We start from the raw sequence: 27916 nt of genomic DNA on the forward strand, positions 1-27916 counted from the left end.
GGTCCTGTCGCTCATTTCACCTCAAAATGTCACTGTCACTGAAAATGAAAGACTTCTAGTTGCTGCAAATCGCTGTCAATGTGAACGCCCCTTCTTTAGCAGCCAATGAGAGAAAATACAGCGGTGGAAATGTAACGTCCTGTTGACAGCTGTGTCAGTTCATTGTGATATATCTGCGCAATTTCCACAGACTGAAAAACGAGATAGCAGCTAAAATAAATGAAAATGTCCAGTGGTTTTTCAACCACTGAGTTGGGTGCTGACTGCTTTTTCCCCACTTCCTTTCTGATTCATTGACATTTTTTACGAAATACCACGAGATGTCAGGAGGCGCTCATCTGTCATGTGTGTGACAGCCTGCTGGAGGAGGAATCAATCAGGGGTCTGTCTGCTTCATACTCTTGCATTCATCAGGCTGGACGGCGGCCCTGTTCTCCTACCTACAGCACATTAAATGCACACACAGTGGGGGACTAAAGTAAAACATTCTGCTCAGCTACGAGCCCTGCAGACTTCTGGGTCAAAGCTGCAGAGCAGCGTGGTAAAAGATGGAAGGGACACCAGAGATCCTACAGACTGTGTGTGTTGATGCCAGCGGAGTGGAGCTTTTGAAACTGAGAGTGAGAGAGGTGCGTAATATGTTGTCGGCCTTACCTTGTCTTTAAGATATTCAAAAACTGTAAAATTTCTGAGAATTGTATCAATCTCAAGGCTCTTAGAAACCTCAGACCTGCAAGAGAAGAGAAAAGCAGAAAAGAATGAATAAAAAAAGTGTTATTGTAAAGCAATCTGTATGTTCAGAATGGAACACCAGCTTATGGCATACTAGATTGTACATTTGCTTTTTTAAAGACCCCATAATTGGCTTGTCAAGCTCAGTTTTCTTTATAACATTGATGTGTTTAAAGTTGGGGTGGGACATAACAAAAGGGATCTTTTTTTTTTCTTTCTTTTTTTTTTATTGTCAAAAGGTTTAAATCATAGCCATGAACTAATGATTTGTATTAGTTTTACTTGCTAGTATTTTTAAACCTTATATTTTTATGTATATCCTCTAAAAGTTTTTTTAGACAAATTTTAGGAGGGTGAGGATGACCTCAAAGTAACAGTATGAAAAGTCCCAATAATAATAATAATAATTTTGTACACATATTATGCAATGATGAGCATGTCAAACAGCAGTATACTGCTTCAACAGTCATTGTCAAACTGTATTACACACATTTATCATCACACAAATTCTGGATTTGTGTGATGATACTACTGAACTATTATACTTCTGGCAAATATAATAGTTCGTTCAGATATTTTCTGCATATTGTGCAAATACTGCATTCCTAGAAAAATTAGTATGGTAATTTGCCATTCCTAACAAATGTGAAAGACAAAGAAGAGCCATGGAACAATCACACCAGTGTGTGTGTGCGTGTGTGTATCAGGTAGCAGCTTAGAGAACAACATCACCTGCTTCAGCAGACTTCTTACATAAACAGCATTTTTGTCCTGCTTTCAGCCTCAAAAACATCCTCTATTCAGAAGCACATCGCAACGTCTTAGCATTGCTCATGCTGAATTTGTATAAAAAAAAATGACTCAATGTTCTTTAAACTGTTGAAGGTCCCCCCTTTTTGAGCCAAAATCATGACAATGTTGAAGAACGAAGATGGAGGTCAGAACGTTCGGGCAAAATCTGATGTAAACAATAGATTATATATTAACATTTCACGGATTTAACGCTTTTGTCGACAAAAATTGTTATTGGATGTTTTTCAATGGACTCTTGACTTGAACAATTTACTTAAGTGTAAAGGATTGGATTCATCTCGCAATCACCGTTTTATAATAAAGTCCCGTTTAGATTCTGCATGTTTTCATTTGTATTTCCGATACAAATTACAATATTACTGTTGCTGAAGCATTTCTATCATAAAACAGAGACCGGATACTAATGCTAAACCCATAGACCTTTCAAAAGATATAAAATTTGTCAACATTTGTGGACAACTGTTTAAACAAAGGGAAACACAGTGATGGGAGCCCGAGAGAGGGGATCAGGCAAGCCAACAGGTTAATAAAGTCCTGACAGGATTCATGCTTGCAGAAATATTTGACTTCAAGTTTGAGGGTATCTTCAGCAACAGGAAACAAAAACACCTCAATAGTTCCCCAGAAAGGATGTCTTACCCCAGTTAGAGATCACATGGAGGCAGTAAAAAAGAGAGCTCTGACTGTCACTCTCTTTGCCATCTCCTGTCTGGCCTGGGCCCAACTTCACGCGGTAACCGTTCTGAAACAGGTCACCACCTGACTTTTTGCGCCGCTGGCTCTCCTGAACGGTTTCCGTGACCAGAGCACCCCGCGGGCCCCGAAACACTAGCAGCTTGCTGGAGATCATGATTCTGAGATCCTGAGAGTTGATTCTGTGATCCTACTCCTTTATAAGTTCAGAAATGTAGAATGTGATGTTTCCTCAGCTTCTAAGATGTGCAACCTCAGATGTACTTGATCAAAAAAAAATTCAAATTTGAACTCAGAGAAAAAGAAATAACATTCTTGTAGAGCGTGAATGTCAGAATGTGTCTAAGAGACTGTTTAACAATACTAAAAACCCTTCAAGCCTAGACAGTGACACCTGTCATTGGATGAAAATCTGATTGCAGCCACAGTCTCTGACGTATTTGGTCTGATCTTTTCAATATTAAACTCCCACGCACGTATCTTTTCCTTTGATCCCCTCTCTGTTTAAGTGAGGTGACTAGCTTTTGTATATACTGAACCCTTCTAGAGATTTAGATCTGTTAAAATGAAAAAGAAAATGAAAAAAACAAAACAAAAAAAACAATCCTAAATTAATCACGGGGGTTGCACTAGCAGTGACATTTTCTCGTGATTTTTAATGCTGTGCAGTAGGATTGTTATGCTAGAAAGATAATACATTTCATAGTAATAATTGCTTTCTAAATGAATTGCCATAATCCTGCTGTTGAGCTCATCTGTATTCACTGTACTTCAAAGGTGTCTTCCTGATATTTTCATGCTGTGTTTCTTTCCTGCGTTCTCTTGCATCTGCAAGAGAAACACCAAAACCTAAGGTCTGCTCCAAAATCTAGTGAGCTGTCTGCTTAGACAGCACTTTAAAGGGATATTTCACCCAAAAACTGAAAATTCTGTCCTTATTTAATCAACCTCATTCTGTTCCAAACCTATATGACTGACTTTCTTCTTTGGAACATAAAAGAAGATGTTTTGGTATGTTGATAACCAAACAGTTTTGGTGACCACTGACTTTCATTGTATGGAAGAACACTAAGAAGACTAACTTCTCAAAATATATTTTTGTTGTTGTTGTTCAGCAGAAGAAAGTACAGTAACTCATACAGGTTTGAAATAACATGAGGGCGAGTAAATAATGGCAGAATTCTTATTTTTGGCTGAATGATTCCTTTAAGGCATCAGGAGTGCTTCGGATACAAAGGCTGTTTCAACATTCTAAGGCAGCATTGCACGTATCCTTTCAAGAGAAGATAATCCAAGAATGTACTGTGGCAAGCTCAGTAAAAAAATTGAATCCAAGATGTCAAAAAAAAGAAAAAAAGAAAAAAGAATGTATTCAATCCCAACAAGTATCGATATAAATAGTTAAATATAATTTTAAAAACTGACTATGTGTGTGCCAAGTCATTTTATACTTGCGGAGCAACATACTAATGTCAATCTCTATTGGATTAAATTATGAGTCAAGTATACTGTGCACTTTGCAAGAGAAATGCTAGTTCCTATCTGTTCCAAGTCACTTAAAGGGGCTATATGTAAGAATTTTCCTATATGTAAGAACTTTTTTAATGCCAATGTGTAAACAGCTTGTAACGAACCCTGACCTCCTAGGTTGTTTATGAAAGCCTGTAGACTTTTTTTTATGTGAAGGACTTGGGACATTTTTGCCAGGAAAATCAGAAAGATGTGATGTTTACTCATGCTCCTGAGAGTCTCGCTTCCAGTGTTGCCAAGTCAATGGTTTTCCAGCAGAATTGGGCTACTTTTAATTCTTGCCATGAGTTGTTTTTTTGCAGATTTTTGGAAACTGTACCAATTTCATTTCCTTATTTTATTTAAAATCTTTTTATTTTACCGTTATATCTTTTAATACGCCTAGACATTTAAAAAGAGGACATAACATTCAGTAACAAAATCAACGTTAGAACTGATAAGTTCAAATTATTTCTGTGAATCGATTCAAAATTATTCAACAACTCAGTCCCACTGTGGATTTTTTTTTTTTTTTGGAAGAGAGAGAAATGAATACTTCTATTCAGCAAGGATGCATTAAATTGAGCAAAAGTGACTGTAAAGACATTTATATAGTTAAAAAAAAGATTTGTTTTTTAAATAATCTTTTAAAAACATTAAAAAATCCTACCGATCCCAAATTTTTTGAACAGTAGTATATTCTTCCTTGTGCTATATTTTTGAGAAATTAGAATGAGACTATTTTAATTCAATATTTTTTTCCCACTGTATTTCTGTTTAATCTGCTTGGCAACTATGGCTGCTTTTTTGAGATGATGATTCGTCTAAAGGAAAGAAAAAACCTAAGAAGGCGGCAGACAACAGAGCACCACACTTGATTTAACACTACATTCAGCCAGATTTTCGGTATCTACGTTGGGCATCAGTAATTTCCCATGAACCTTTGGTGAACCTGATAGCATGTTTCTGTCTCAGCAGCTGAAAGGCCCGTGGCACAGGATGCTGGAGGAACAGGATGCGGGAGAGTAGGCCAGTGCTGTGCACTGAAGCAGGCATAATGGACATGTGTAGTATGGACAGATGCTCATTCAGACTATTTCATTCACATCTGCAGGCTCACAGACCTGCATGTCATGTGTGTTACAGTCACAAACCACTGGTTCTTTTTCTCAATCAGGGAATACTGAACATGTGTAAAATGGGATAAAGGGCTGCCGGGATTACTCGCCGCTCGTTTTTCCCAGAATGCATCCACACAAGCATGTGCTGAAGCCTGCCACGTGAGAAAGGGCTCTATATATGAAAGAGGCTTAAAGCACAAATTAGTTTCCTTCACTGATTTTTCTTCCTCTGGTCATGCAACTCATATTCCTAACTGAGAAATCTTCTAGTTCCAGTAGTGAGGCACAATACTGCTTCAAACCACTAGATGGCAGTAGTACTTAATATCCACACGCAGGGATGGACTGGGACCACTGATGGTGAGAATCAACCACTGAAAATTTCATCAGAAAACAAATGACTTTTATATACATCCACTAATTTACATTGGCAGAAATTAATTTATTAAAATGAAAAGTTACATAGAGTATATCAGAAACAGGAACCACTGAGAATGTTACCACTTCCATAAAAAAGCAAGTACTCAACTACTGACATGGTATTAGCAAATACTACTTTCTTTCTTGCTTATCATAATCAGGCTTTTATAAAGCATTTGGTACATTGCAACTTAGTTGTTTGCTTAAACCCTGTTGTAAAAATGTGTCAAAAACAAAAACAAAGTTACGCACATGCTGTTCGCCTAAAAAGAGAGAGAGAAAAAAAAAAAACTTCATTTGACTTCAGAGTCATGCAAACTATGGGTGACAGCAGGACAGTTACAGTACTTACACTACCATTCAAAAGTTTGAAGTCAGAAGGATTTATTTATTTATTTTTTTAAATAAGAAATTAATACTTTTATTCAGCGAGGATGAAATAAATATTAAAAGTGACAACAAAGACTTTTACATAGTTACAAAAGATTTTAAACGTATGCTGTTCTTTTCAATTTTATTCATCAAATAATTGTGGGGGGAAAAATGTATCACAAACTGTTTTTAACACTGATAATAATACAAAATGTTTCTTGATCACCAAATCAGCACATCAGAATGATTTCTGAAGGATCATGTGTTACTGGAGTAGGCCTGGGCGATAAAACGGTATCGATATTTATCGACGGTACGTCTTATTCGATAACGATAGAAAAAATGTTCGATATAACTCTCAATATAGTTTCACTTAAATGCGTTAAAATGTAAACAGACATCAAGTTCAGTTGCATGAACAACTCTCAAGCTCGCTCCGTCCCTGCTGGATCACAAACGAGTGACAAGCAAACAAGTTGCTGTGGAGTTCAGATGCGCAATCGCCACGTGACGAGGAGATTGTGAATAAAAAAAGGCATGTCAGCTCGACAGTGTGGCAGTTTCCTTACATCTTACAGTTGATCTACTTCAAAGTTCGTCTTGAGAGAGCAGTTGTTATGTCGGTATTAACAGCTGCAAAAAAAAAGTGTTTTCAACCACACAGTATCTTTATTTCTGTGTTACAAATATTCAAATAATCACAGAAGTACTGAGATAAAAGTTTATAGTTCAGATATAAATACTAATGATCTATGTTATCGATCAAAATAGAGCAAATCAGCTTTTGAAAGAAACTTGAACGCGCTGAAAATGACGCATTAATCGATTACATTATTTCACCACCAGGTGGCGATAAGTGACTGTTAAAAAAATTTATTTGAAGTGAGTATTTATGGGCATGTCACTGACATTCAGAATTGTGATCTCGATTTGAAACAAACAAAAAAAAATTCTCAATTTATCCAGAATTGTGCAGCTCTAAGTTTCTTTAACACTTATTTATTTAATCTTCATATAAAATAAGAAAGATTTGTTTACATTTATTTAGCTTTGTTTTAAAAATTATTTGTTGTTTGCCTTAATTAAAAATGCATTGGTTAAATTCAAACATTTTTTTCTACTAAAATTTTTTCAATAATCATCGATACCGATCAATATGAAACATTATATCGTGATAATTTTTTTAGCTGTATCGCCCAGCCCTATACTGGAGACTGCTTTGTCTTCACAGGCTCATTACATTTTATAGCAGCAGCTATTTGCTCTAAGCAGCATTACACCTTCCCCTAACCCTACCCAATAAATACTTTTAATAGCCTATTAGTAAACACTCGTTAGGCAGTTTATTTCCACTTTTAGAACATTATTTTCATTTTTATTGAAAATAAATGTCTTTCTGATGCATTATGTGATGGGAAAATGGAAAAGAGCGAGCTTGGCAAAAGGCGGATTTGAACCTGCGTCAAACATGTTAAAAGCCAGATCTGCAAGCCTTACTCTCTACTGCTGCACCAATAAAGACATTGAATTCTGTGTATCTGTTTTTAAACTTGAGTGGCCCAACCAGACATTGGTGGGCGGAGATAGTGTAAACAGTGTTTGCCAACAAGGGACACTATTTGCACTTAGTGTAAATAGATACTCCATTTAAATATATTAACATAGAAAACTGTTCTTTTAAATTGTAATAATATTTCACTATATTAGTGTTTTTTTACTGTATTTTTGATCAAATAAATTCAGCTTTAGTGAGAATAAGACTTCTTTCAAAAATATTTAAAAACAAACAAAAAAAACTTCCCAACCCCAAACTTTTAAATGGTAATGTGTATTTAACACAATTCTAAATTAGAATAAATTAGAATCTCCCTCTATATAAGTTTTATACTCCATTAACATGCACAAGATCTCCTCGCATAAGACACTGTGATTAATGCCTTCTCCTCACAGACTGATACAGCTTTTGGAAGAGGACTCACAAGACATCTCCATTTCAGAGTCAAGTACCTGTTGTTAATTGATTGCAAAGATGAAGGAAGCTATAAACAGTCTCATGCTAATCCATATGCAACCCTTGTGTTTAAAAATACTCTCCTGTACTGCTTTGAGAAGATTAATTTCTATTTCCCAGAAGAGGGTCTCTGCATACCCTTCAAATTAATAGCACATTCTCCATTGCTTTAATCAAGGTCCAATTTACAGAGAGGGAATGATATAGCAAAGACTCACTCTTTGACAGTCCCTACAGCAGATTTTATTATGATCCATCATAGTTTCCTTTACAGGGATGGAGCGGGGGGTCCAGAATACATTAGTTCATTTGGCTTTAGTTTATATGTGTCACATGGCACATTCACAACAAGATTTAAACAAACAACTAGTGGAAGTCTCAATGTACCCAACATTTTATAATTATGATTTGTCCTGGTGGAAATGTAGAGTAGGATAGTTATCCTTAGTCCAGAACACACGTTTGCTCCCGAGGGCCTGACAAAACCTCAATGTTTATTATGCCGTTTGTTTTCTAAAAGTTCTTTTTGCTGAAATGAATATACCTCTGATCTGCTGTATATCATCATTATGTAACATATGACCACTGTAGTTCCCTCTATTCAGAGTTTGCTGATGGTGTAGGACACGTGGCTGATGTTGCTCCAGATTTCATATGCCAGCTGTTTCACAGTCTTTCATCATGTCTGAGAAATTGTCTCTCGTGCTCTTTGGTCTTCGAGACGGCTTTATTCTGCATGACAGGCCCATACCATGTCCCCAAAAGTACCAGGAGCACATTCATTTTGTGTTTCAGATCAATACTTCACATGTTTACTAGGTATGGTACAGAGAGTGTGCTTTGTCCACTGGAGGGCTATAGCTGAGTTTAACAAGCTTTAGTTTTTAACATTTTCAACAGTATTAAATCAATGTACATCAACGTAAATTACACATTTAATTTATCCATGTGAATTTTAAGTATCATTACTCCAGTCTACAGTGTCACATGATCCTTCAGAAATCATTCTAAGATGCTGATTTGCTGCTCAAGAAACATTTATTATTATCAATGTTGAAAACATCTAAAATTTTTGTGGAAACCATAAAAAAAATAAAAAAAATCTGGATTCTTTGAAGAATAGAAAGTTCAAAAGAACATAATTTATTTGAAACAGAAATCTTTTGTAACATTATTATTGTCTTTACTTGTACTTTTGAACAATTTAATGTGCCCTTGCCTACTTAATTTCTTAAAAAAAAAATCCTGACTTCAAACTTTTGAACAATAGTGTACAGTATGCACTGCCTTTAAAGCTTAGCATAATTAAGACTTGTCCAAATCTCAATTATTTATTATATATAATGAATTCATTTGATGTTTCACCATTCATTCAATTTGTTTCGTCAGTTTGACTAATGTCAAAAGGAAAACTGAAGCTAAAGTCTAGTTTCTTCTTTTGATTAAAATTCTACATCCCGTAAATGTTTTAATCATGATGCTTCTACAAGCATCAGGTGAGTCAATGCTGTTGTGTAAACAGTAGATGACAATGCCTGAAATTGTGGACATCTGTGAAGTTAGGAAACACAATCAAAATTACAAAATTGTTCCATCTCCAAATCATTATACTCCTAATGGTTTAGAGTTCAGTGTTCAAACTTCCTCAGCATTTGGACTGCACGGGCAAGTCAGCGATTGTTTACATATGCCGCTCAGCCAAACAGCTGTTATTAGGTGGATGTTGATAGCAGCTTTTATTTGATTTTCATTTACTGGCTTGGTGGGGAGGAACACTATTAAAATTACAGATTTTTTGATGAACTTCTGCTTTTCTAATGCATTATTCAAACAGCACCGTGGTAGAAGATGACAGTTCTCTAAAGCTGGCTACTAAGGTACTTAATTATTAACTACGTTTTTTTGATGTGTTTAATGATGGACGGTATTCTTTTTACAGTTGTTTTGGAAAGCACTAATGACACAGGTGGTGTAACGGTTATGAACGAGTGTGTGTACATTCAGTAGTCTAAAGCAGAGATGCTTTCCTAACCTCCTGTTTGGAAACAGGATACACAGGCACACACACGCACACACACACCAGTCACTTTACACTGCAGTCGTGTCTCACCTGTCGCTCACCTCAGCTTTGACACAAACATATTGTGATGGGAAATCATTACCATCAGACCAAGGGTGTTTACTCGCCCCACTGGCTACTCGATAGTAAGCCTTACACAGGAACATACACTTTCCCTTTCTCAAATCTCACCTTTATGGAAGACTAGTTTAGAGAAGCAAGACCTAAAAAGCCAGTCCAGGCTGGTTTATGTTGGTCAGTGTGCCTCTTGCAGGTTAAGAAACCTGGTGATAAGTAGCAGGGCTCGACAGTGTGAGCGTTTCACTCACATTTACGACTAAAATTAGTGTGTGAACTGTAAGATGTATTAAGAAGGACATGTGCAAATAAAAAAAGTCCCCAAAACTTCAGTTTATGAAATCTCAGGTTATTAAAAGTCTTAAAGGTGAAGTATGCAGTTTCTGTGACACTAGTGGCACCTAGCGGAATTACAAAAATAAATCATATTTTGCAAACGCCCCATCCGCAATTCAATTCACGCAATTCAAATATCACAAACACTCATTTTTTGACATGACACACCACAACTATATGAGGCTGTTGACACAGTCAAAGTAAACATTACAATCTGGTATTTTTGTCTTTCTGAATGGGTACATGATGATGTTGTATTGAAGTGTCCATTGGAGCGCATTGCATCGCAATGCCCCATTCACTTTGATGTGTTCATTCTTCGAATCTTTGAAGGTCTAAACGAAACGAAATTTGGCTGGCACTTCTGTACCCAAAGCTGAATGTCTTTTTCCAAGTAATGTGTCAGTTATGATCCCACACCATCTAAACACCCTCTAAGTCCACCTGCTACAGTAGCCACGCCCCAAACTCTCGCAATTGGTTGAGCTGGAAAGATACTGACAGATCTGAATGAACTGCTCCTAAAAAATGTATGGTGCCTGGGGGGGCTGAATAGCCGCTTTTCCACTGTCAGGCCAGTGTGCCGGGCAGGGCCAATAGCCTGAATTAGTCCATCAACACCAACACAGTCACATTGGTGCCGTGACCTGGATGAGAGTGAGGTTTAGGGGGGGTGAGTGTAACAGAGGCCAGATAGTAAGAGCTGTGCAGATAAACCTCGCTTCCCTTGCATCAAGAGGGGCACTAGCAACTGACGCTAGAGGCTGCGGTCTTTAGCCTCCTTGTTTGCGCGCCCGCCTCCAATGCCGGAGACCGGGGTTCAAGACGGCCCCCACAGAGTGGGACAAGTTAGACCTGAGGGGTTATATGCCTATAAATAACTCAATGCTAATATCTCAGGCATAATTAAAGCCCCAAGTCATCTCCCGTTCTTGCCATCCTTCCCAGCCTTTTTCACCTAAGCCACACTGTCATTTTTGCAGTTTGTCTAGTTTCCAAGCCATGGCATTTCGTAGCTATTCTTGGGTTTCCCACAACAGAGAGTGACAACAAACCATGGCAGCTTAGCTTAATAATAATAAAAAAATCTCCTGTTCAAACATTTTCCTTGGTTTCATCAAGTTCCTTTGACTGCTGCACTGGGGTTCAGGGACTGACAGAAGGGTCAGGAGGAAAAGGAATGAGGAGAGTGTTTGGAGACTTACCGAGCCAGCTCCTGTTCAGATAAACTGACACAAACACGGGCGGTACGGTGAAGAAGTCCACCACTGAGTTCACCTCCAACCAGAACCACAGCTTATCATTGGCTGCTATGAACTGGAAGAAGATGAAAAGGAAAACAGATCACTATTACATCATTTTAAAGGGGGTCATATTTTAGTAACATTAGAATGAAAAATGTCTGGTCAAACATTAAAAGTGATCGGACCAAAACATATTACTGGGTGTGTGAAATGTGATAAAAATATGTTGAATATGAAATTTAAATATGTACTTACACGCAGGCCAAAGTAGAGTAAGAAGAACACATTGAATGCCATGTCAATTTGTAACGTGAAGTCTTTGTAGAAATTCTGACAGGATTCTATAGGACTATGGAGAAAGAGAAATAGATAAATGTTAATTCAATTTCAAACAAATTCATGAATTGGCATGGAAATAATGTCACAGTGCAAATTTAATCTGAATGGTCCTAAAAATAGGTGCTTTTTTAATGCAAAATGTATTTTCTTTTCTTCCTGAATTCGAGGTGAGCTGTAATCTGACCATATTTCTTTTGAGATTCACCCAATAACACCTCATAAATATGAACATATAATATAAAATACACTCTGTAACATTATCAAACTTGCCTTTTTGCATACTTTTCCGGATATATATATATATATATATATATATATATATATACATACACATATACATATACTACTCATATATAACCTACATAAAAGTTCACATAAATAATACATTACTCATTTGCACTATAATCATATTCATACCTTACATGCAATAATTTATTTACATACTGTTATTTGCACTTTTGTTTATATACATTGGTTATGTACTCTGTACAATGACAAAATTTATTCAAATCTAATTTAATAACATTTTAATTGGAGTTAAACGTGTTTTAAAATTTAGGATGTCTTGAAAACACAAACATGAATAGTTTATGACTTACAATTATTCACAGGAAAATACAACTTATTGTGATATGATGTATCATGAATGCATTATAATACCTTTTTTTTTAATAAATTATATGTCAAAGCATCACAGCAAGTGTTCAAAACAGCTCTAAAATTACAACATAGTCAAGGACTGTCTTAAAGCACCAGGTGCCTTTATCCATTAGTATAAATCTTAAAATATATAACAGCATTGCTGATTTATTCAGTACATCTGGGATGGTTAAATCAACTGCTGAATGATTCAATTAATTAAAAGTTATTATTTCATAAGCCAGAAGCCTTTGAGCTTAGGTTAATGTAGTGCTGCCCTTTCACTGACATTATCATTGATCTCATGTAGGAAGTTATTTAGAGACCAGCCCTTGAATTCACTAGACATAAATAATGTGAAACTAAAGAAAAGACTGCCAAAATAAGGAAAAAAGCGGCCCATAATGAAAACTTAACCAGCTAAATGTGGCCTTAAAGGGATAAAAAATTTTTTTAAAAAAAATCTATATCTATATATATATATATATATATATATATATATAAATATATATATATAGCCTATATATATATATATATATAATATATATATATATATATATATAATTTTTTTTTTTTTTTTTTTTTTTTTTGCGTTATATTAATCACCAAAAACATTCTTTACTGTTCTACCGAAGAAAAAAAGTCATACATCCTGACTGACCTGAGGGTGAGTAAATTAACAGAACATTGTTTTATTTTTTGGTTAACTATCCCTTTAATGGTTGGGAAGAGCTTTCTATCAAGTTACAATTAGCAGCGTCACAAAATGCACGACCGTCAACACATGTACGCTGTGAAACACAAAGCGCCTGATCCTTGAGCTCAATGTCACTTCACTCTCTGCAATTACAAGAGATCTCCTGCCATGTGGCATCCATGCAGAAAGTATCCCTGCTCAGAAATCTTAAGGCCTGAATGTCATTCTTGACTGCCTGGGCCATAAGATGACACTTTCCCAGGACCTTACAAAGATGTGGGCTGCTCTGAGGTCAGCTGAAAGCATGCTATGCCAATTAATAATGGGGTAAACAGTGCTCAGGTGTTTCTGCGCTTCTAACTAACACTAGGTGGCCTCAGTTTCTAATCGAGTGCCTGTGGAGGACGTACAGCAATGTCAGTGCGCACAGAGCTATGCCACCCTGAGGGACGCACGCAATGGGCTATTTTAGGCTAGCTATGTGTCTTCATCTTCTTCTTTTACAAAGATGCAGCACTGTGGCACTCATTCAGAAAGGGCACAGAAATGAATGTGTATCCTGAAAAACTCCCTGTGTGCTGCAAACGTCCCATTATGCGATAAACAATTCACATCATTAATCACTATCAGTGTACACTTAAACAGTACAAAAATTAAGGTGATGGCGAAAGAAAAAAAGGACGACAGTTTGAATGGGTGGGCCGTCAGTGTCGGTGATGGTTTGGCACACAGCAGGTCTAGGTTAATACAACAGTAACTGATTTAGGCCAAGGCACCATTTCTAAAATAAGAGTGATTTAGCACCTGCAAGGGCACTGGACAGCTAAAACCTCAGTCGGAGGTCTAAAAATAGCCTTTCTGTTTTAATTCCTCCCTGAGGTGCTCTCTCTGCATGTGCTTCTAAAATAGGAAAACACACAAAGCAATGCCTCTGTGTTTTCTTCCTCTTAATGAAAACAGGAGGAAGTGAAAGCTCTAAGCAAGGAAGATGAGAGACTAAAATTTATTTAGGAGCTGCAGTTGATATTTGCAGCGATAGTCATGGCAGCGTGTTCAAACAATTCTCTGTTCAAGCAGGAGAAATGCTCAGAGGACTATCTAATCTTCAAAGAATCACACTGAATATTTTTGAGAATTTCCATCCGGTTTTACCAAATACAAATACACACATGGAGGGAACAGCACTGCAAAGCCAGCCTCCCACATACAGAACTCAATTCTCACAAAAACGAATGGCAAGATAAAGAGAGGCATGCGAATTGAAACGGCATCTCTTATCTACTTATTGATTAAGCCCCCTCAAAAAGAGGTCACACTGGAATGAGCGTTTTAAACTGCTTTCCTGCCCTCTGCGAGAACTGTGTGTGATTACCTCTGGAAAACACAGACCGCATTTCAAGGCTTTCCTTTCAGTGATAAGACCCTATTACTGCAAAAAGCTGCAGAGTCATAACTGGGCAGAGCAAAACCTCCATCTCTATGTTATTAAATGACATTGACAATGTGGCCACCTTAGCAGTGAAAGAAATCTTGAAGAATCTGTCAGTAATGAGATATAGCTCAGACAATTATTTAAAGTTTAAACTAATTTAAATCAGTTCTAATACTGTTTTTGCTACTGATCAACACTAAAACATTTGTCTTAACATTCTCATACTTACAAGTCACAAAACAAGGAAGGATTTTTTAGTCTAATGACACTCTGTAGTTGCCAAAGGAAAAAAAGCATTTTCAAATCATCAATTTTGTTTAATTTAATAGCACCACAAAATCATCATACAATGTGAATATTCACTATATAACTCAGCCCTTCGCTGGTGAGACACTTTGCATATATTGCGATATTAAATTAAGCTATTACTGCTGAAGCCTGATATTACAATTAGTTAATATTTCATCAGCTGCTGTAATGCATTATTAGAGGTCTATATGATACTGAATATCAGACACAGGCATGTATCACAATCTTGGAGAACATGACCTGCCACTGTCTCTCTTTCTCCTCCTCTCTTTCTATAAAGAACAAGCTGCTGGTGTGTGGGAGATTTTCAAAGCATAGGGACGCTGCACTAGAATTAAACGGGGTGGATTATTCATCCCTGCAATGCAGTGCCAGGATATTTATTTCTGTGGCTTCTCAGTGAACAGGCCGTGTATTTCCCTGCCCTTTCACAGCATAGTGTCCTAAAGCTTTTCCAGGTCAATACAGCTCAGCCTAAGAGCTGTATATAGAAGCATCCATTCATATAACCAGTTTAGAAAGCAAGTCATTTTTTCTGATCTTACTGCATAAATAAATTCATTAAGCCATGTCTCTGTTCTCCTTTATCAGTGCTTGTACTAGTAGGTTTTGGCATTGCAATATGTAACTGCGCTAGAGCGCTGATCACCCAAAATGTCATAAGTGGGACAGAAAAAAATAAAGGCATCCCTTGAAGGAGAGCTTCCCCTGTTGTTGCCCTACATATTTCTTGCTTCATTGTTCAGTCCCTAAAAAAAGTCATTGTGGTCTAGGGGGAAAAGTACAGACTGTTCCCGTTAAAAATATGACAATGAAACTACAATGTTAAGAAGTTTTGTAACAACCCTACAACACAGCAATATTATATGATGCATTTGTACTTGATCTTCATGTAAATATACTGTAGTATTTGGTTCCAACGGTCCTCTGAGTGGTTAATAGGCCATTTTAAAGTCCCCCTGAAATCAAAATTTAAGTTTTTTAGCTTTTAGTATGAATATGTTAGCCTTAAGGTTATGAAAAAGCTGGTGTGTTCCAAAACAATGACAAAATTTACATTTAGGAGATATAAGCATTCAAAACTTACAGTCTCTCACTTCCGCTAAAATGGATCACGGACATCACATCGCACTTCAGCTTCTCATCAAATCTTCTGTCCAATCAAATGCTCTCTAGAATCTGAAGTCCCACCCCCTCCTACACTATAAACAGATGCTGAAGCTGCGGCTGAAATCGGTCATTTGTTCACACATTTACTAGTTTCTATAAGGTGAATGGCACATAGTGCACTATATATAGAGGATAGGGAAGGATTCAGACAGCGTAAATATGCTTTCCATTGACGCGAATGAAGTCCGTTTTCGCATTAGTGTCACGTGAACCACCGCAGCGTGAGCAGTCTGCTCTGGACCAGAGACACGAGAGCACAGAGCAGATCACATGTGCGAGTTCGGACCCATTTGAATTCTGCACTAAAAGTATTTTAAAGTGATATAGAGGAGATTAGGAGGAGAAACAGTTAGAGTTTAGAAGGAAACCAAAGCTTTACCGAGCTCAGCGGCTCTGACCGAAACGCTATTGGCCATTTTAAAAAAGGGGCGGGGCTGCTCGGTATATCCCGCCCTATCTTCCTGTTTCAGTTGAAATTACATCAACACATTGAATAATGATGTGCATTCCAAGACACTTTGGTGGGCCTTTAAGGTGGTAGCTATGCTATTTTGGGTGATTGATATGCCATTTTAAGGTGGTTGCTAAGGTGGTCTGGATGGTTGATACTGATAGAACGTTGCTAGGGTTTTCTGGGTGGTTGATAGGTTGCTACTAGGGATGGGCAATATCTTATCATTTGCGATATACCGGTAAAAATTCTCACCACAATAAAAATTTGTCTTCCCACAATAATAACGATAAAGCCTTGTTGATGACGTATTTCTGTGTGCGATCCATTCGCGGCTCACGTGCAGAGCGAAAACAACTATGGCGGAAGGCAGGCATGAAGTTTAGGAGGAGTTTATTGCTAAATGAGGAGCTACTTCTACAATCTGGAACTAGTACACACATATTTTTTCACTCGCTAAACACTCTGATCGAGCGCTTGAGAGTTTCGTTCTCCGCCAAGCGCACTATTTCAGTTAATCTTAATGAACGCGCAGTGTATTTGACGCACAGTAAACACTAGTGTGAGGCGCCTGACTCGCAGTCGCTTTGCTGAGAGCGCTCAGTATTTCTCACACACTTACAGAGAGAGCAAGAGAGTCTTACATATCAAGCAGAATTGACGTGCTACATGTAAACGATATTCTTTGTTGTATTTTCCTGTAAAAATAATGGAGTTCATTTGGAATTATTCAGCCTTTAAGAACAAGCAGAAGCTACTGCCGGCTTGTCCTAAGTTCAGTTAAAATGACAAATATGCATTCATACGTTTTTCATATCACCTATCCCTAGTTGCTACTAGGTAGCTACTAGTGGTTTACAGGGCATTGTTAGGTGGTTGCAAGAATGATGGGTGGTTGATACCATGTTGATAGGTGGTTGTTAGGATGTGCTTGGTGCTTGATACAGTGTTGTTAGGATGTTGGGTGGTGCTTGCTACAGCCAACTCCACTAATAATGCCAGGGCAACAGGCCCAGGCATTGTGCTATACAGTAGGTTTATTACAACTGGCTTCTTTCAACAGAGTCATGCAACAAAACACTCCGTCTCCACTGAAGAGTCTTTTCACTCCGCTTCTGAACTGAGGATCAGTCTGACCAAAAGAAATAGTGTCCTGAAAATTGACTCCTTACACAAAAGAAGGATTATCCAGAGAAACTCAGGGGAGGGTGGTAGTTGGCCACTAGAGAGAGCTGTGCATCCACAGCATTGAGTGAAGTGCCCCCCTGAAAGCCCGACATGTGCACTAAGGCGATGAAAAAAGAACCCCTCCCTCCCACTCCTGTCTGCAATTGCTGCTTTCACCCTTCATCAAATTTTGAGTTACCTTAGGGAGTAACCATCAGCTCAGAATCACTCAAAATGTCCCACTTTAGATGTCTACTGATGGCTTTTTTAACAGACGATTACGTTGTCTATTTGTGCAAACATTTGAGAGATGCATTCGACATTCTGTTGTTCCCTGTTTACATGTGCAAGAGGCCAAATCATGTGGTTTGCTCCAGACATTCTGGAACAGTTGTGATAATTAGCAGCGTAAATGAGACGTAAGAGTCGTCAGCGGATGATCCATTATCGAGACCATTAACGCTTGAGTCACGTGGTACGGCAGGTCAAATGAGGAGCTCAGAGGGTGAGAAGTTGCACACATCTCTCTCTTGTGAGGACAGCAGCAGTGGAGGTTTCAGCTGCCAGGACTTCAGGCGGTAACTCTAGAGCCAAGCGTGATGTAGATCATTAAGAGCACATCACAACACCCACCGCTGCTGTCACAACCTGATCTGGAGCTGAACCGGGTGGGAAAGACACAGGCAACTAACAAAACACTCATATGCAGACACATACCAATAGGATCATGTCTTCTATCTATCTCAGATATGTCTGTGATTGGCTACAATGATCAACGCTTCAAAAACATGTTGTAAATAGACATCTTTGACGCTCTTCACCGAGCGAGTGCTCACTAAGAGTACTTTTGACAACATTAATAAGTATTTAGGTAAATATATTATTAAACCTTAAAATGCATCAAAAAGCATTCCATCTTCTGTCTCCACCAAGAGATCCTGAAAAAGCCTGATAAATGTTGAAGACCTAGACCAGAAAAACATCCTTCCAGGTAAGCACTTCTATCACTCAACTGCTCACTCATGGGTTAACCGCCGCACTGTTTGAGGTGTCACACCACTGTCTGTCGCAATTTTAAAAGAACCTAAAGTGTCTATATGACTATCATTCATGTAGCACTGTTCAGCCCCCCTACAGAAATGATTAGAGAGATGTCCAATCTGACAACAACTCCAGTCCAATAACAGATCTAGATCACTCGGTTAGGCTCTTTTATCTGGAATCCACCCACACTGCAATGCTAGAGAATTCAGGACATCGTGTGTCTGCAAAAATCCCCTGACTGAGACCACGGACAATAGATGTGACAGGACAGTTTAGACTGAGATGTCAGTCAGTTTGCCGAAATGAAGAGCCACCAATTCACACAAAACAGTATAGAGCGGAAGTCCTCGACCAGGCGGCAGCAGGATGTTATAAAAATATTCAAATATATTAATTATTTCCATTTTCCCCCCAGTTTATTTAGCAGAAATACTGGAGGGAATATGTTATATTTTATCTTTCATATGTCCTCAATACACATTCTATTGCTGGCTGCATACAACAACAAACCTGTAACTCAAATTGTGAAAGAACTGCTTGGCTGGAGCCAGCCAGCTCATTCCAATGTAACAAATGAGTTGACTGATTGGCAAATTAATCACAATCAAACTACTAAGTGGGATAATCTTTTACACCGCCTATCTAGTCTCTTTATACCGTGTACTTCCTAGTGTTGTCGCTCTAAAATTAATGATAGACTGCACGCCTGGACATATCTTAAGAGAATCCAATTACAGATGATATATGTTTCTGGTAAAAACCAAGATATAATTGTAATTCTCCTGAGAATCTGTTTTCTTGTGGCCAAAAAAAGCATTATTCTGCTGTTGGAGAGTTTTGTTATTACTGCTTAGTGCATTAACCAGATGAACGATTTATCAATCATTTATCAAAAATTAAACTCACTCCTATACTGCCAAACATTTCTAAAACATCATTCCTTTTCTCCAAAAAACTTGTCCCTAATAGTAGACATTAGGCAGGGGAAATGTTTTAATTTAACTGATGCAGTGCCAATATATATTTAGTATTCATGTATAAAACAAAATCATACAGAACAGAGAAATTGCTCCAGGTGTGAACAGGGCTTTATGCAGACAACTTGGTTTACGCATCAGGGCTTTTCACACTGTACTTAACCCCGGGTTATTGTCGTTCTAAACACCGCTTTTAACTCCGGGTAAAGAAACGTTTCACACTTGTAATTTAGAATCGGGGTTAGCACCGCTTTTTACCCAGGGTTATGAAACCCTGCTCCAGAGCACCACTTTTGCGGTGTTAACCCCGCATTGCAGTGCCAAACTTGTACAGTGTGAAACGATGCAGTGTTAGAATGCTACAGCTAGATGCTTCGCAACAGACAACCAATCACGTACTCATATTTGCCTGCTTCAGACAGTCACGGAAACACTGCGCATTGTATATAAACAGTAAATTCAGCGATTGAGAGGAAAAATGTCAAATGCTGACAGAAAATGTGACAATTTGAGTGAAGAGGAGACCATTTCATTCTTACCTTTATAGTCCGAAATGTCCATTCAGTATAAACTCGATAGTACAGTCGGCAATACGAGGATGCGCAATGCTAGAGCTAGCTAGCCTATGTAAACAGGTCACGTGCTGCATTTATCCAATAGCCACGTTTCCACTGTCGGGCCAAAGGCGAGCGTGCTAGTGAATGCCAGGGCCAGTTGCGTTTCCACTAGACACTGACACCGCAAATATGCAAATGTGAAACGTCAGCTTATGAATACCCAGGATTAGTTGTTAGAGAGGTAACCCCGGGTAAATTATGAAACATGAAGCAAGATAACCCAGGATTCTGTTTACCCAGGGTTTAAAATGACCCAGGGTTAACTATTTGAAGTGTGAAAAGCCCTATGTCCTATTTAAAAAAAGTCTTTGTATGTATTGTAAAACTATCTATTTATATGAAAAGTGTTGTTAAAGCAATGTTTTTGTAACATTTTGTATTTTTAAAAAATGTTTTAGCATTGTTTATTGTTTAGCTAACAATAACGCCCAAAAAATTATGAGGGTTTGCAAAAATGTAAAAACAATCCTGCAGGAATCCTGAATTCACCTCATCTAAATCTGTTTATCGTCTGTCTCACATATGCACTCAAATGAGGAAGCTGCTGACTCTAAGCTGTAATATGAAAACATGTATCGTAAACGACGAGCCAGACCAGGGTTTTTCTGAATGATGCATAAACACATTGGCTTGCCCCTCCCTCCGCATCCTTTACCATCCTGATCTGCGCATTATAGGGATTAAAATCTCCCATCATGCCTCAGCATGCTGTGACAGTCAGTCTAGGCACACACAGGCTGTATGTAAGACTTTATATTCAAGACAGCACACATGCTCATTTGAGTGCTTAGCTTAGATTTAAACGGCACGTGTTGGCTTTTTACATGACGCCCCGTGTCAATACACCAATCTGTATCTCTGACATCACACTCACTGCCATATTCATATCTATTCGGTTTCAATTTCTATACAAACAACTGATGTAAAAGCATGCATAGATTGGCCGGTGCATATGTAGCAAAGATGAAAAGGAAAACTATGATACCTGGTTGCCTGGGCAACAGCTAACAGCACACCTTTCTCTAGGGAGCATAGTGGAGAAGGGTTGGCGGCAGAGATGCTCTGCTAATGTAACCATGGAAACTGGCCTGCTTGGTTTTCATTGACAAAATAATCCCACCATACAGTCTTTAAACTCCAACATTACAGAAGAAAGAGAACAAAACCCTGAATTATATAATAGTACCCTTAACAGTACCAATGAATGCAGAGTTCATTAATATCGTATCATTATCTATATGGGAAAATAGTACCTTAAGGCTATAGTGTGCCCTGCTACCATCTGTGCCTTGCACTCCTAATGATAAACTATTGGAAGTTTATGCATGGCACAGAAATCATGACCTGCAGGTGTTTCAATTTTAAAATAAACCGTAGTATTTAATGCATTCTTCAAGCTCAACCATTCGACCTACTTATCAACATTATTGTAAGAAAAAAAAAAAAAAAAAAATCAAACAATTTCTTTAATGTTTGGGAAATTTTAGTTTACAAATCAACATTTGTTGCTAAATTAGATAGCTCTAACTGATATCTTAATTTATTCAAGCTAAAGCTAAATTTGCAACAGTTGTAGCATAGTTTTACTTTATGTTTTATTACCTTTACATATATTATTTTACATTTTTATGTTTATTTAAAGGGGTCCTTGATTATGATTTAACTTTTTTTTAACTTTAGTTAGTGTGTATAGCTGAGTGAGATTCTCCTGCTTTGTTGTTGAGTATCTGAAGCGCGAGCTGTTAAAGCTCCACCCTCTTCTGGAAAGGGGGCCGGGAGCAGCAGCTCATTTGCATTTAAAGGGACACACACAAAAACAGCGTGTTTTTGCTCACAAACAAATAGGGGCAAATTTGACAAGCTATAATAAATGATCTGTGGGGTATTTTGAGCTGAAACTTCACAGACACATTCTGGGGACACTAGAGACTTATATTACATCTTGTAAAAGGGGCATTATAGGTGCCCTTTAATGTTTATTTCTAGAAAGTAAAATAATCACAAAATGATATTTAACTTTCACAGTATCACATTTTAGTAGTAAGTATAAATTGCATACCTCACATACACAAGTATCAAATAAAATATTTCACATTTATTATTTATTTGGCCTCCTGAGGCGTACAAAAATCATTTTCTGAAGGTTAAACATCCCTTTGTTCAATTTTGACCCTATCTCAGAGCTTCAAGCCCTATTTTGTGCCCCATTCATGAAAAGTTCCATTAGTGAAATGTGGCAAAGGAAATTACTTATTTCAAAGATCGCATTATTTAATATCTGTGTTTAAGGCCTTTGACTCATAAATAATTCAGGCGAGAATTGTTAATTCATAATAATACTCACTCCGAAGAATCTATGAAGTATATTCCCAGAGCTCCGATGCTGAGTGCAAAGACCAACACCACCTGGAGGGGGAGAGAGAAAGAAAAGAAAGAAATGGAAAGGATATCATTAGTGAAGGTCCACTGAGAACAGTACCACTTACAGAGAACAGATTAATCCCGGAGCTGTTCAACAATGAGCACAACTCATTTCTGCCCATATTACTCATGTGGATGAGACGAAATAAACAGAAAATGTCATAAAACTGTAAGTGATCTGACCAAATCTGGCTGTGTCTCAAACCTAGTGTGTCCTTGTTGAATAAATTATTAATTATTAATTAATGTATTAACAAAAAACATCTTACTGACTCCAAACCTTTGTGTGTGTGTGTGTGTGTGTGTGTGTGTGTGTGTGTGTGTGTGTGTGTGTGTGTGTAGGCCTGTGCAAATCGGAGACTTACACTTACTGTACATACTCAAAATGTTGATGCTCTGAAAATAGGGAAGCCCCTGTGCTAGAAGCAGAGCGTAGAGAACAGGAGAGGGGTGTGAGGAGCACAAAGCTTCTGAGGTCAAATCATTTGATCTTTTCTAGGCCGCTGCATGTGAGATATATACGCTATCACCATATCAGGTGAAATCGAGACAGCTGCTATCAAATGGCTGCTATGTTATGGTGTGTGGTGTAGTAGTACACACGCATATACACCAGGCAAAAGCGCAAGACAAGTACGTTTACTCACAGACTGTGTGTCAACCACACAGCTTCCCAAGTGGGAAAGAGCAATATGAGAAAAATTAAAGAAAACAGGAGAAAATCTGTCATGCACAAACATAAATCAGAGAACTTCAATCTCTACATCACCACCCTTACAAAGCAATTACCATGATTTACGGTGCACTAACCATAGCGAACTGTACTATTCATACAACCATAACCATATAATACCGTAGCTGCTCAATAAAAACATTAACATTCACTACCAGTGATAATGTCACCATTTGTAGACATTATGCTGTAATCTGACTGTGGAAACAGTAGATCTATGCTGATGTGATATATGGAACATGTTTAGTAACAATTTTGCACATTATATATCACATTTGGTGTGGCAGCAGAGTACAGTACATGCTCCAGGTATGTTCAATTGTGGTGCTTATATGGGTAACACAGGTTTGAGTCTGGCATGCGATGCATCCCAATTCCATCATCCCCCTCTGTTCCCTATATTCAAACTTCAAAAGTGGTATTTATGAAAACGGCTCAGAAGCATCTGTCTGAAATATTGCATCTGAACAGCAGGCCAAAGAAATGCAGAACTGCACAACACTTGTGATTCAAGAGCAGAGATGTTAAGTACCCAGTAAGTAGATTTTTGGCAGACTACCATATTAGTTTAAAATCCCTGCACAGCAAAAATAGAGAAAAAAAAAATGCAATATGATGAGATTTATACTGCCGTTTCTTATTGAGTCTACTAAATGAGGTCGCTTCTAAAACAACTTCTTGTTTCAGATCTCTAATCCACGCTACAGTCTGCCAGTTTCCATACTGAAAATAATGAACAGTCTAACAGTGTTTACAATAAACATGAACAATAAAAATGAAATGGTCTCTTATTTCACTAAATGTAGCTAAAATCTTATTATGCAATGGATAGTTTCTGCGCTGGCTTCTGACTGGACAATAGAGCATTCCAGCTATGCTAAAATACACAGTTTGTGAGAGATATGACTTGAAACGTTCACTATATCACTGCACATGGTATAAACACATATCAAATGTTTCGTCCATAACTTATCTCTAAAATTATAGGTGAATAACACTGATATAGAAGCACCCAACCCTTGTTGTAAGCCTAAACTGGTCCCTCAAATCTGATTGGTTGATTGGAATGTTGTTCCAGGATCAACAAAGATGTTGTACCTGGTGAAATCATGTTCACATACTGGACACCACGTATAGAATAACACTGTTACTGTTTACATCTTTGGCACCTCATGAAACTGCCATATTAAATCATATTTTAACAAATAATGTGTCCTAACTGTTTTCAAAAACCAGGCATCTGAGGCCAGGCTAACAACTTAAGCTGTGACTATATTACCAATAGAACACAACCTCTCCTACCGTACTGATTAAATAAAGCCCACGATCAAACTTGTCTTGAAAAGCGTGTCAAAGAACACTCTAGGCACTCTAAAACTGGAAATGGAACAAGTCCTGCCACTGGCTTAGGTTAAGTTTCGAGGTGAATGGAAAAGTCTCTTGCGTGGTGTAAGGTGAATGGCCCTTCTTGACCCTTAAGGTCCAAAGGGCTATTGGCCGAAGAGTGGACATCTCAAACATTAAAGACTGGAAACTGCAGCTGCCAGACAGGGTGTTTGTGTATCCAACAGTGGAGAACTATTCTGGCTCACCTCATGGGGTCAGTGACAGGGGTCTATTTGAGAAGTAATTCTACACACGGACGGGTTCTGCACGAACGATTAGCTCTTTTTTAGTATTACTAGGCACAATGATTCATTGTGTGCTTGTGCACAAAATAATTGGACCAAACATGGATCATGTTACGTGTCATGTTCAGATCACTAAGGCCGTTCATTATTGTTTTTCCCATATCAGAAGTGTATATGACTTTCTTCTTTCTGATGAACACAATCTGAGTTATATTAATAAAGGTCTTCTGAAGCGAAGCGATGCTTGTTAAATATGGCAAAAATAGCCATATTTAACAAGTTATAAAGTAAAATAACTAGCTTCCGCCAGACCGCCTTCCGTATTCAACTTACAAAGAAAGTGTAACGCCTCTCATAAAGGATTACACTACGTTCTACACCTTATGTATTCAACTTACAAAAAAAGTCAGTTACGCTTTTTTTGTAAGTTGAATACGAAAAGTGATATGGCGGAAGCTAGATATTTTACTTTATAACTTTTTAAATATGGATATTTTTCTTACACAAACGCATCGCTTCGCTTCAGAAGGCCTTTATTAACCCCTCGGAGCCGTGTGGAGTATGTTTATGATGGATGTATGCACTTTCTTGAGCTTCATATTCATTGGTCCCGTTCACTGCCATTATAAAGCTTGGATGCGTCAGGATATTTATTAATATAACTCTGATTGTGTTCATCAGAAAGAAGAATGTCATATACACATAGGATGGCTTGAGGGTGAGTAAAGCTTGGTGTAATTTTTAACTTAGTTGTTATGATATAATGGTTATGATTTTAGCACCTAACAGTGCTAATAACTATCCTGTTATTTCTTATTAATTTCTATGGACACATACTTAAATATAATTAAGATGACACACTTTACATTGTTTAATCAAATTAAAACATTATTTAACCAAATTGATTAAGTGCCATACATGCACAAGAAGATAGAAACTAATGTTAGTAATTATCTTCTATGAATGTGGTTTTGTGTCATAGCTGTTACCATTTGGGATGTTCAAAACTTTATATTTTCAAAATTGAATGCATATTTAAAATAATGTTCAAAATCGATTACATTCAGTATTTAAAAAAAATCGGTGGGTTCACCTGATCCTCATCAGGTGCCAAATGAAATCGAACGAAACATATGATATGTATTTATAAAAGTTGACAAAATGTTTAACTGGCCACAGTTAAGTTAACAGTTTTAAGTGTGTTTTTAATTAATTATCGTATGCATGTTTAATTTTATTTAATATATGTTACTCTTTTTCAGGATTTGTTGATGAATAGAAAGATCAAAAGAACATCATTTATTTGAAATAGATATTTTTGTAGCAATGCAAAAATCCTTACTCTCACTTTTGATCAATTTAATGCATGCTTGCTGAATTACTTTTCAAAAAAAAAAATCTGACTCCAAACATTTGAATGGTAGCGTATATGTAACTTCTTACAGTGCAAATCAAACAAGTAAAGCATATCACGCTGCCGCAAAAAAAAAAAAAAAAAAAACACTCAAAGATATCTATTCCCTGGAAGGACCTATGACATTTCTTAAAAGTATGTAGTCCTCAACTCTATTGCAGAACGATCACATAAGGCAGTTGGTGAACCATTTTGTCTCTGTGGCCACCAACAATGCTCAAACTGTTTTACACAGGCCTTCTTTTCAAGTTCATAAAGCAGTTGGCTTAGCTTAACATTATTCTGTCAAAGCAATATACAAAACCTCTCGAAGAAGCCGGATCACGGCATCTATTATTGATGATCAGAGGCTTATTATTTCCATGCGGCCTGTATTTGGATTGATATCCCACATTGTCTAGTGAGAAAACACCTTGATGCATTTTTAATAGGACCTCTTTGTCTGGGTGATAGCGAGTTCCAGTGAGCAGCAGCTGGAGGAAGAGGAGCTGTGCAGCTCAAGATAAGCAGAGACTGTAGAAACCGACACTCCTCCCCCACTGCAAGAGATACTAAGCACTCCAACATCGTTCAGAAGAGCTGCTTTTGATCAAAGATGCTGGTGGAGGACATTAATGCCGTTTTCGTATTTCAAGGCAAATGTCCTCTATTTGACTTCATAGTTGACTTCTTCCACAAGAGGGCACAGTGTGCTTGTTCTGTGGGTGTGTTCAGACCGGCCTAATCGAGGGCCTCCAGTGCTGTGCTGAGTCCTGAAGGTAGGTTGGTAACATTGACTAAATATCTTGACACTTGAAAATAGGAATAGGCCATATAAATGGATGACGTCACAGATCACACGTAATTTGAACAGAATTCAGCTATAAATCCATGAAAGACAAATACCACCAAACACTCACTTCCTTGCAGCTGAATAGTGGGATTTTTCACTGCGGCTGGTTGCTGAAAAGCTGAGCATTTGAGCACTCCTGATGAACTGAGACGATAAGAGGCATCGTCTTTAAACTGACCCAGTTATTCATCTGGAAACATCGGTGCCAGCACTGTGCTCATCCCTCGCACGAGCTCACTGCAAACCCATTACAACAATAATGACACTGGAGGAGCAAAGGATTCGCAAACATATACAAACCCATCAATGGGAGAGGGATTCTGGGATATGAAGGATTTTGCTAAAAAGACGACAAAGAACTTGAACTTGATTGCAAATGGGTCAATGGCACATAAGGCTATCTTTTCAACACACATGCCAAGTTCTTAGAAATGTACGCTTTGTATTCACATGCTTTCATGTGGTTTTTAAAAAACGACCATTTTAAGTTTAAAATGAATGACTCTAAAAATGTCATATGGTGTAACCATCCAGTAAAAAATAATAACATATTTCCCTCTTAATTATTAAAAAAAAAAAAAAAAAATCTATATTCTTTATGGTACATAGTATTTTTTTTTTGCAAATATTATAAATTATAAATCATATTTTACAA

The 27916-nt window shown here is 37.6% G+C and overlaps 1 protein-coding gene across 2 annotated transcripts in view; it reads right to left on the reverse strand.

Moving 5' to 3' along the window:
• The window catches only part of kcnma1a (potassium large conductance calcium-activated channel, subfamily M, alpha member 1a), a 129945-nt gene that overhangs the window by 18274 nt on the left and 83755 nt on the right, over positions 1 to 27916 (reverse strand). For both annotated transcript variants that reach the window (XM_051918126.1, XM_051918127.1), the window contains exons 3-6: positions 22575 to 22636; positions 11644 to 11737; positions 11350 to 11461; positions 655 to 730 (exon numbers count right to left, since the gene is read on the reverse strand). In XM_051918126.1, the coding sequence (XP_051774086.1) occupies positions 655 to 730; positions 11350 to 11461; positions 11644 to 11737; positions 22575 to 22636 (344 nt within the window). The remainder of the gene's footprint in view (positions 1 to 654; positions 731 to 11349; positions 11462 to 11643; positions 11738 to 22574; positions 22637 to 27916) is intronic.

This window comes from Ctenopharyngodon idella, chromosome 13 (genome assembly GCF_019924925.1).
Source record: "Ctenopharyngodon idella isolate HZGC_01 chromosome 13, HZGC01, whole genome shotgun sequence".
In the NCBI taxonomy this organism is placed as follows: Eukaryota; Metazoa; Chordata; class Actinopteri; order Cypriniformes; family Xenocyprididae; genus Ctenopharyngodon; species Ctenopharyngodon idella.